This window comes from Misgurnus anguillicaudatus, chromosome 18 (genome assembly GCF_027580225.2).
Source record: "Misgurnus anguillicaudatus chromosome 18, ASM2758022v2, whole genome shotgun sequence".
In the NCBI taxonomy this organism is placed as follows: Eukaryota; Metazoa; Chordata; class Actinopteri; order Cypriniformes; family Cobitidae; genus Misgurnus; species Misgurnus anguillicaudatus.
The window spans coordinates 37,513,706-37,525,000 of record NC_073354.2 but is presented as its reverse complement, the minus strand read 5'-3'; the positions used below and the strand labels follow the sequence as shown (position 1 = coordinate 37,525,000).

Here is an 11,295-nt window from a genome sequence, read left to right as displayed (position 1 = left end):
TGGAGAAGAAGAGATGGAGAAAAGTAAACTTGCCGCAGGTGAATTCATTTTTAGGCATATTTATATAGCCTATATTTAAAGTTTTTGTTTCAGTTGTTTGTTTTGTTATAAGGCGTGACCATTAAAGCTTGGTTTGATTTTCCGTCTGCTGGTCATGATAATAGCCTAACGTTACGTGTATGACAAAAAAAAGGCAGGGGGGGGGTCGGCGGCGTCGGGCCGCGGGTCGGGTTCGGACAGATAATTCACGTTGATGTGTCGGGTTACATCGGGTCCGGGCTTTAAAAGCCACGGGCCGGGTCGGGTCGGGTTGTAATTTTCAGGCCCGTTGAGAACTCTACTCATGGATATCGTGGCATGGCCCTCAGTGTGAAAGATTGTTTCTGATGAAAACTAAATTTATCTTTACAGTGTTCACAGCAATATTTCTGCTAAAATGATGTGAGCAAAAGTGAGGAGGCCCCAGCAAGCCTGTCTTCAGGATCATCCAGCACCAGCCGTGACAAGGTCCAATCTAAACAAAAGAAAACAGTCCGAGACGAACCTCTGGAGATGTACCTCTTATCAAAAGATGCTAAAGGGAAAAAATTGAAAGCGAAGCACAGAAGAGAGAAAGAGGAGCACAGAAGGACCGCTCTGCTAGTTTTGGGTCACACCTATAGATGTTTATTATATACCATTTTATTTAGTTTTTTTTTTATGTTTATACATTCAAGAAATAAAGTTGAACATGTACATTTCATAGATATGTTTATTTGCACAACAGTTCACTTAGACTTCTATCATTGTGACTTATTTGCTCTACAGCTCTGCCAGTTCTTGTTCACACAAATTAATGTTTATTATATACCATTTTACTTATGTATTTGAAGTGTTTATACATTTAAGAAATACATTTGAAAATGTCTAATTTCTAAATGTTGATTTGCACTACCGTTCAGTTGCACTACATTCATTGTGACTTTTCTGGAGTGGACCAACATTTCTGAATCCTGTTTTATTTGATTTTACTGTCATGTCTCTGATTGTTATTGCAAACTGCAGTTCATTCACAAAAATAAATGTTTGATTAAAAAAAAACTAATTGTAAATAACGTGACATTTTTGCACTATGCATATATTTGTACATTAGTATTGTTGACCTCTTTTTGTAATAACTACATACCTAATTATTGCATCATTATATTTATAGGCAACACTTACCAATTTGCAGGAGTAATAACATTTTTGGGCACAACAAAAATGGTGGTTCCTTGTTCTACCCACCAAACCTCTATAAAACGAGTATATTGGTTAAAATGATCTTAAATCTTTAGCCAAATCACAAAATACAATACATTTGGCAGGAAATTTGAGAAAATTGTTAACAGAGAAAGTGCTTGTAAAAGCTTGGTTAAAAGTACACACATCGGATCACCCATTACCTTATATTTTGTGAAAGAGTTTTAATTTTGATATAACGTGTTCTATTAAAAATAGTTAATTTTATGTGGAGATGCTGATATATTAACTGATGATAAAAGAATCGAATCAAATAGATTTCATTTAAAAATGTATTCAAGTTCACGGAGATATTGTTTGTACAAAGATTATATATTTATTCAAGAGCCATGTTTGTTTGTTTGCTAGTTAACCAAAAATCGTATATTTATGAATGGTGACTACACGCGAGTGTAAATACCGTCTCTCTTCTTCTGTGTGACAAGTGAGTGTCAGAACAGACGCATAACGTCTCGCAGCGCCGCCCTGTGAACCGGCATATATCTGTTTTGTATTAGGCGCCATCTACTGTCCAGGGAGTGAATTTGCACCTCACTCGGCTCAGCGCCAGTAAAAATCGTTTGGGTGTGAAAGCAGAAAAACGTCACGTTAAACGTCGACGATAAACGCGCACGAATAACGTCCCGGTGTGTAAAGACCTTTAGAAGCTTCCTAAAAACCTCTCTCAGATAGCTCTATTAGGGTGGGGGATTTTAAACAAGTGGTTTTGCACCTATTTGGCTCCCCCTACTGGCTTAACTTGCAATCTTATTACTGATTGGCTGACTTTACTGCCACTCAAAAAGTGTAGCCAATTATTTTAAAGTGGAGGGGCAGTGAGATGCCTGTGATGTCATAAGCAGAGGCGTCATGCCCATTCAAACTGAGGGGGCACCTGGTTTTTTTGAGCCAATGGATTTTGCATCCAACCTCCAAATCAAATAAGCGTCCATTAATCTGTTATTTGACTTTTAATCTGTTTAATATGCACAATATTATACATTCTGTGCTGCATCGTTGTCATTTTTCGGAGATTTTCGCCGTTTTGATAGTGTTTTGATCATGTTACATTACTTTTATTCTGGCCGCAGCTGGCACTACAGTCAGCACAGTCGCAGACGTCATCAGCATCTGGGCGCGCTCACGAGCTCTCTGCTGTTGCTGGCTTGCTGCTGCATTTGGCTATCTGAGGAATTAAAACGTGTTAGAAACGCTCACAACATTTCCAAACCCCAGTACGGCAGTGTGCAGTTAACCTTCTCTGTGTAGAAAATGTATGGTTTTAAATGTGACCGTCTCAAAGTTATATTAGTAGAGATTCATCTTCTTGGCACAACGCCAAAGTTCGCCAGAGTTCACGCGGGCGCGGAATCTCACATGCTCACATGAGGTAAAATTGAATGCAAAAATCCGTTCCTCTAATAATTTTATCTAAACATATTTTTTAAAATCATTATTGAACATTAAAATTAATCACGTGGCTATAGCTTATGTCATTTTCGTTGTTTATATACTTTATGGATTTAAAATTACATTAATTTGATGATAATGTAGTTGTTGTGCAAAATGCATTAATGACACAAGTAAACAAGCCATTAAGACTTAAATAAAACATGCCGTTTCAGATGTAAATATGATGCAAATGTGTCATTATTCCGATTGAATAGTATTTGATATTAAAGTTAGTCATCACTTTTATTTTGGAGGTTTTTGCATGAAAGCAGGGGTTTTCAGATTGTTAGAAATGTAAGTGCCATGGAAAGGACTGAAAGCTCTATAATATTTCGTTTGATGTCTGTGTATGCACAAATTTCTGTGAGCTGTTGACACTGTGCCCCCTTAAAAAAAATTGGTGCATGACGCCCCTGGTCATAAGCATTAGTTTTTCAGATTGGGCTGTTTTCTGGCTGACATTTCTAAAAGAGGAATTTCTATGAGACTGAGATGTTTAGCATGTTTAGCACTTTTTGTATGTTTGTGAATTGCGGTTAGACTACCATTATTCAACAAAGACAAGGTAAAAATGGTTTTTCATTCTCTGTCCCCTTTAAGCTTTGTGAACGTAAGTGTGGCTGATTATGGTTTTGTTTCTCAATGCTTTATAAATATTCATGTATAGTGAATACAAATACAAAATGAAATCATATACAAAATATCTTCTGAATGTGTTTGAAAATGAGTTCCAGACACAGGAACTTCAAACAACTTCTGACTGAGATTCATAATAAGGTAAAAAGCTGAATAAACAGAAGATCCACAGCTCAAATTGGATTTTTAATTTAAGTTCAAGAGATTTTAATGAGAAGCACTGCAGTCAGATGAACAAGCGTAAGTCAGCTAGAGAATGAGTGTCAGCTAAACACAAACCCACCAAAGCTGATTAAAACTCCCTCAAGTGAGCCTCCGCTTAAATCTTACTGGAGATGAAAACAACAAGCTGACATAGAGTTGAGTATTAACATCTCTTTAAATCTCTGGAGTACAGACTTCAGTTTGAGGACCCTTAAAACATCTGTCAAATCATATCAGACAATACAACACAACACTGTAGTGTATAATGAGATATTACATCTGTGTATAAACCAAAGACAGCAGAATAACTCAACACACAGCATTTATGCATGAAGGAGTCTCCTAAGATTTGGATATGATGTGATCTTGAAACTATACATTTGAGGCATCATCTCACCTGGACTGGTGCAGTTTTTCTCCTCAGTCTCATTATCAGATTGTGATGACATCAGCCGTCGACCCCAGTGGTCATGTGACTCTGTCTGTTCATCCACAATCATACCGTGGCCTAAAACAAGACAAAACAACTGTGAAAAACTGAGTTTAGGCTATAGTAAGTCTACATACAAGAGTGCACTGTGTTTAAAATATTTGCCATGCAAGCAAAATGCCATCAAGATATTCAATAAACAACAAATCTCTTCTGATCTCACAGCAGGTTGTTCTCCAAAGTGAGCTCTCTATAAAGCCGAAGCATCACACATTATGTGCTCATTTACAGTAAATGAATCATTTGATGTTGTGTTTAAAGCTCAAAGCGTTTCATCCACACAGACTTTTCGGCTTCATCACTGGATGTCAATTCAAATAAAACAAACTAAACTCAATCTGAACAACACACTGAACTGAACCCGTAGTCACTAAAGCTCTTTTCACACAGAGATTACGGAAAATGCGTCCAGGATCATTTGATTTAAACACAATATTGTTTGCTGGATATATTCTGTGAGAAAATGTAGACTTTTGTAGAATAGATGGGATTGTGGAAAGTGGGCATCTAATATCAAAAGGGCACTTGGGTGGTTGAAGGATTCATGATCTTTAAAGAAAAGAAACAATGTTACAGAGGCGGAGCAAGTTATTGCATTTTGATGAATGATTAGAAAGACAAACATTTCTTCTTTATTTAAAAATAATAAATCTCATACAATAAGACCTGAAATAACCACTTTACATTCAGTTATATCCTTAAAAGCACATAAAGTCCTACCCCTCCATCATGCGACTGCAGTGCACACATTTCACGTTTGGTCAATAAAGATAAATAATGTCTTCAGTTCTGGCCGTGTTCATGTTTGACCCAACACACTGCGTCACATGAGACACACAGACTATCCACACAAACACAGGCTGCAATGCATATTAAAACTTAGACAGATTTCTTTCTAGACAGCATTTTTGAGTATGCTGCCTATGTAGGGATCTCACAGATTTTTGAGACGCATACTCATATGTCATAAGAACAGGTGCCTTTTCAGCTAATGCCACTGACATCATAAAAAACACGTTCAGAATAACATATGATATATGACAAATGCACAAGATACTCATTGTCAGATTTATGATACACTTGTGATGTTTGGAGAACTGATATTACTTCTTTATCTCTATTAGTGTTTGTCATGCCAAGTGAAAAACAATCTTAATATTTTACCAAAAGCAATTAAGCTTCTACTAATGACAATCTCCAAACTTGCTCCAAGAAATGAGTTCATTCTATAATCACTGTTAGATGAATACTAAACTTAAATTGGGATTATTTGTGTCAATGACAGCAATTGCAAAAACATTTCTGTCCAAAGCAGTCCTGTTTAGTTTAGTTGATCCCAAAATTACCCTTAGATTTTGATTCAACAAGGATCATACAGGAAAATCAGATTTCTTGTTAAACTAATTAAGCTGTCAATCAAAACCTACACTGATACTCTCATTGCTCTATCCTGCAGAATTTATGCAGGCAGGATAATCCTCATCAATTGATCGTAATCAATTATTCGCTAAGGTCTGATCCGTGTCTGTACAACAGCAAAGTCAAATCTCTCATTAGGGCAATGCAGTTGATATCATGCCATTTGGCTCTGGTGGTCCTCACCTGTCCTTGTCAGGAGGGCTGACATGCCCCACGCCACGAGCAGCATGCTGCAGACCAAACCCACCTGCGCCAGCAGCATCTCTCTCCTTTTGCGCACCTTAAACATCTGCGCAATGATGCGCTTCTTAGTGACCGTCACGGTCTGGTCCTGATGCTGGTCTTGATCGGCGCTCGTCATCGTCGGGGGTTTAATGAGGTCTTAATGAGGTCCTTCGCACTCATGCACGGACGCGCTGGAGAGGAGACGCGCACTGGCGAGCACACGCGCGCTGGAGCGGCTCGGACCTTCGCGTAATGCGCAGCCAGAGACAGATGAGAGGTGCAGATCCAGAATAAAGCAGCAGCAGCAGCTCCAGCGTTTACTAGTCCAGATATCTCCTGTCATCAGAGTCTCCGCCGCATTGCAACAACGCTGAAAACATTAAAATCCTGCAGCCACGCGCGCATCCATCATCAGCCACACACATCCCGCAGTCTTTATAACACTGCCGGTGGATCTCTGCTGATCTTCACTGGTTCATAGCGCAATCATACCTGGTTCTCCCATCTGGATCATCGGGAAGTTTGTACTCGTCTCTGGTGTCCATCGGAGGCACGTGACCCTCTGCGTTAAGTCACGAGCGAGATTCCGACGCGTCACTTACGACAGAGATAAACGTGCTATTACTATTCAATGCACTGATATGTTATAATGTGTGCATGTAAATACTTTACCAGTGTTGATGCAAATACATGAAAAACTCGTCAAGAATGACCTTAACTTTTCTAAAACATGCAAAAATGAAAATATATAAAAACAATATAAAATACATCATATTTATATATATTCAGCCTACAGTGCATTCAGAAAGTATTCAGACACCATTCACGTTTTTATTTTGTTATGTTGCAGCCTAATTATACAATCATACAAATACATTTTTCCTCATTAATCTACAAGTTGTAAACATAATAATAGTTGGTGATACGGTATCTGTGTTCAAGAGCTTGTGCCTTGTTTAACCTGTTTGTAATTTTATTTGTAGGTTTTTCTGGATGACTGGAGGGTCTGTATCAGTCTCCTTAAACTCTAAAAGCATCATCTTCAATGTTAAGACACTTTAACCCCATCTTATCCGACTGCACTCTCAAAGAGATTTGAGTCTGCAGTGAAATCAGATTTTTATGTAACACACAAATCTCTAAACTCATTTTAATAAGTGAAGAAAGATAAATGATTCTGCTCTTTTAGTCGATTACATCGGTGTGTACCCACTCACTGCACATCTTCTCTTTCATCAACTTCATATCATTTGAAAAATCTTTGCTTCAAGCATTGATATTAGATTGTGGGCTTATGTAAGACATTTAACAGCAACCATTACCTCATAAACAAATCTCAAATGATCTTATTTCCCTCTTTAGACATGATAAAGTACACAAAGTCACTAATCATTCTGGACAATGGTTTATATATATTAGTACTGCAGTACCACCACAGTAAGTTTTCGTGGCAGTTTTCCAAAATATCAGTTGTATTTTTTGTTGTATAACATCTTTAAGATGCTGAATAAGTTTAAGTATAATAAGATTGGAGATAATATGACTGATGTGATTCAGTTGCACTAATACATCTCTAAACAAATAGCTTTAATTTACGATTGATTGAATCATATGAGTCTTTAGTTTTATAGTTCATAAAATATAAAGAACATGGTTATCACAGATTAAAACAACAAAGAAATAATCATTTGCATTATCAATGCTACTTTAAGCCTTTTGAGGATTGCAAACTCTGATTTACATTTATACATTTTGTCAAAAGTTTTTATCCAAAGTGACTTACAGTGCATCCAAGCTATACATTATATATATAAGTATATGTTTTCTTTATAGCCCTGATCTTTACACTGCTAATGAAACAGAGCTACAGGAATCTATAGATGTGTGATGTATAATTAATTATTGCCAAAATCATATATCATTGCATCTATGGATCCTACAAGATACAAATAAACACTGTTTCTTATGGTATATAATCTGATATATATCCCACTGCATTTCTCTCTCACACACACATTCACCAGTGTTACCTTACCCACAATGCACTCTGTTCTCATATTGTACAATAATAGTTACAGCAGGGCATTATTTGTTTTTCATCCTCCAGAAACTTACAAATTGGTTTATTGCTGTCTCACATTGCTGTAATGTTCATGGAAACAAATGTGTGGTTATCTGTGATTCAAACAGTAAATATCATAAGAGACTGGATGATTAAGAAAGATACTATGGTTTTACAGGGAATTTTAAAGGTTACCATGATACATTTAAAAAAAATAAAAACATTGTTTAAAACTATCGGCTCCAATATAATACATTGCCCGAGTCTTATTTCAGAGCATTTGCAAATGATTACATGGAAATAACAAAACATAAGGTTACCAGGCAAGGCATCATAACTTTAGGAAAACTGTTTGTGTTTCTGTATAGCTCCGTGGTAGAGCAATGTGTTTGAACCCATGGACCATTCACTGTAAGCTGATTTTGGATAAAATCATTGGCCATATGCATAAAGATAAAATGTGAAAAATGATCTCAATCTCACCCATAGTAAGTGATGTGATCTGACTGTGGATATATTGGTTTGAGTATTTAAAGGGACACTCCACTTTTTTTGAAAATATGCTTATTTTCCAGCTCTCCTAGAGTTAAACATCAGATTTTTACCGTTTTGGAATCCATTCAGCGAAAAACGAAAAATAAAAATATGTGATTTTTTTTGTAGGCAGATTCGGCTAGGAACTATACTCTCATTCTGGCGTAATAATCAAGGACTTTGCTGCTGTAACATGGCTGCAGCAGGCGTAGTGGTATTACGCAGCAGCCAAAAATAGTCCCCTTGCTACTTTCAATAGCAGGGGATTATTTTCCTTGATTATTACGCCAGTTTGAGTATTGTTCAAAATAATAGCAGTACAATGTGACTAACCAGAATAATCAAGGTTTTTAGTATATTTTTTATTGCTAGGTGGCAAACAAGTTACCAGTAGGTTCAGTAGATTCTCAGAAAACAAACAAGACCCAGCATTCATGATATGCACGCTCTTAAGGCTGTGCAAATGGGCAATTAGTTGAAAGGGGTGTGTTCAAAAAAATAGCAGTGTCTACCTTTGACTGTACAAACTCAAAACTATTTTGTACAAACATTTTTTTTTCTGGGATTTAGCAATCCTGTGAATCACTAAACTAATATTTAGTTGTATGACCACAGTTTTTTAAAACTGCTTGACATCTGTGTGGCATGGAGTCAACCAACTTGTGGCACCTCTCAGCTGTTATTCCACTCCATGATTCTTTAACAACATTTTCACAATTCATTCACATTTCTTGGTTTTGCTTCAGAAACAGCATTTTTGATATCACCCCACAAGTTCTCAATTGGATTAAGGTCTGGAGATTGGGCTGACCACTCCATAACATGAATTTTGTTGGTTTGGAACCAAGACTTTGCCCGTTTACTAGTGTGTTTTGGGTCATTGTCTTGTTGAAACAACCATTTCAAGGGCATGTCCTCTTCAGCATAGGGCAACATGACCTCTTCAAGTATTTTAACATATGCAAACTGATCCATGATCCCTGGTATGCGATAAATAGGCCCAACACCATAGTAGGAGAAACATGCCCATATCATGATGCTTGCACCTCCATGCTTCACTGTGTCTTCACTGTGTACTGTGGCTTGAATTCAGAGTTTGGGGGTCGTCTCACAAACTGCCTGTGGCCCTTGGACCCAAAAAGAACAATTTTACTCTCATCAGTCCACAAAATGTTCCTCCATTTCTCTTTAGGCCAGTTGATGTGTTCTTTGACAAATTGTAACCTCTTCTGCACATGCCTTTTTTTTAACAGAGGGACTTTGCGGGGGATTCTTGAAAATAGATTAGCTTCACACAGACGTCTTCTAACTGTCACAGTACTTACAGGTAACTCCAGACTGTCTTTGATCATCCTGGAGGTGATCATTGGCTGAGCCTTTGCCATTCTGGTTATTCTTCTATCCATTTTAATGGTTGTCTTCCGTTTTCTTCCACGTCTCTCTGGTTTTGCTCTCCATTTTAAGGCATTGGAGATCATTTTAGCTGAACAGCCTATCATTTTTTGCACCTCTTTATAGGTTTTCCCCTCTCCAATCAACTTTTTAATCAAAGTACGCTGTTCTTCTGAACAATGTCTTGCACGACCCATTTTCCTCAGCTTTCAAATGCATGTTCAACAAGTGTTGGCTTCATCCTTAAATAGAGGCCACCTGATTCACACCTGTTTCTTCACAAAATTGATGACCTCAGTGATTGAATGCCACACTGCTATTTTTTTGAACACACCCCTTTCAACTAATTCAACTAATTGCCCAATTGCACAGCCTTAAGAGCGTGTATATCATGAATGCTGGGTCTTGTTTGTTTTCTGAGAATCTACTGAACCTACTGGTAACTTGTTTGCCACGTAGCAATAAAAAAATATACTAAAAACCTTGATTATTCTGGTTAGTCACATTGTACTGCTATTATTTTGAACAATACTGTATGCATAGAAAATCACAACTTTTAATTTTCCATCAGTCTAAGTACACGAAGAGTCAAGTTTTAAATAGGAAAAATATTTAAACTCTTTTGCTATTTTTTTGCGCGATGCTAATGGTCTAATCAGATTCAATGGATTATGCTAAGCTATGCTAAAAGTACTAGAGCCAGACCTGGAGATCAGCCAAAACTGTAAAAATTGAATGTTTAACTCTTGGAGATCTGGAAAATGAGCGTAAAGCTGGACCTATCAGACTGTGGGTCAGTGAGAAACATGATTCTCTGTGTGATGGGTCACAGTCCACATCTGACAAATAAAGCAAACGGGTGATTCTCACGACATCCTGATTTAGAAGGTGTCCGGCATCAGATTTTTTAAAAGCCCTTGAAGACAATTTATTTTTTTTGCAGATAAGATTAAGGTCTGAACTTACTATAACCATTATTTTTAGAAGATTTAAAAAAATATTTCCTATAGAATTATTTATTTTTAAGATGATCATTACCGCAACATGATATTACATTAATTATATGCCTTTACAAACTCATGTTTCGGTAATGAGAACTAAAAAGTTGTCTAGGTACTATGACAAACAAAAATCTTGAGTGTCACAGTCAATTATGTCCCTTTTTTTTTGATAATGTTAAACAATGATTAAAAATTGTTGCAGAGGATGAGAAAATTTTTCTTGGACACATTTATACTCATTATTGTCTCTACATTTACCAATGATCACCAAATAGCACATGTTTCTTTACTGTACATGTTTATAGTATAACATGCACTGAAGTTTTTTTTTTTATGTTTTAATTATAAATATTTCCATATCAAAGAACCCAAATCCAGTCATGAACACATTGCGGTAATGAAAATATTCCCTTAAATGTGGAAAAAACAACAAAATAGGTTTGTATGATGTCATTTGAAATCATGTGCAAAATAGTACATGAAGAGATGTTTTTAAGTCATTATAAGCGCTCATTATACTTCTGCTTAGGACCTACGCTGTTGCCTTGACGCTGTAGGTGCATTGGTGTTCAAGGCATCGTGCTATTACACATGCAGACCACCAGTAGGCAGTATCCATG

The 11,295-nt window shown here is 36.9% G+C and overlaps 1 protein-coding gene across 4 annotated transcripts in view; it reads right to left on the bottom strand.

Moving 5' to 3' along the window:
- slc24a4b (solute carrier family 24 member 4b) overlaps window positions 1-6,429 on the bottom strand; it is a 25,826-nt gene extending 19,397 nt beyond the window's left edge. For 2 of the 4 annotated variants that reach the window (XR_012358763.1, XM_073856444.1), the window contains exons 1-2: window positions 5,645-6,429; window positions 3,950-4,060 (exon numbers count right to left, since the gene is read on the bottom strand). Coding sequence is in view for 3 of the 4 variants with exons in the window: in XM_073856444.1 (XP_073712545.1) it covers window positions 3,950-4,060; window positions 5,645-5,822 (289 nt within the window). In the remaining variant the exon portion in view is untranslated. The remainder of the gene's footprint in view (window positions 1-3,949; window positions 4,061-5,644) is intronic. The other 2 variants (XM_073856445.1, XM_073856446.1) reach the window with 2 other exon arrangements.
- Window positions 6,430-11,295: the final 4,866 nt, after the last annotated feature.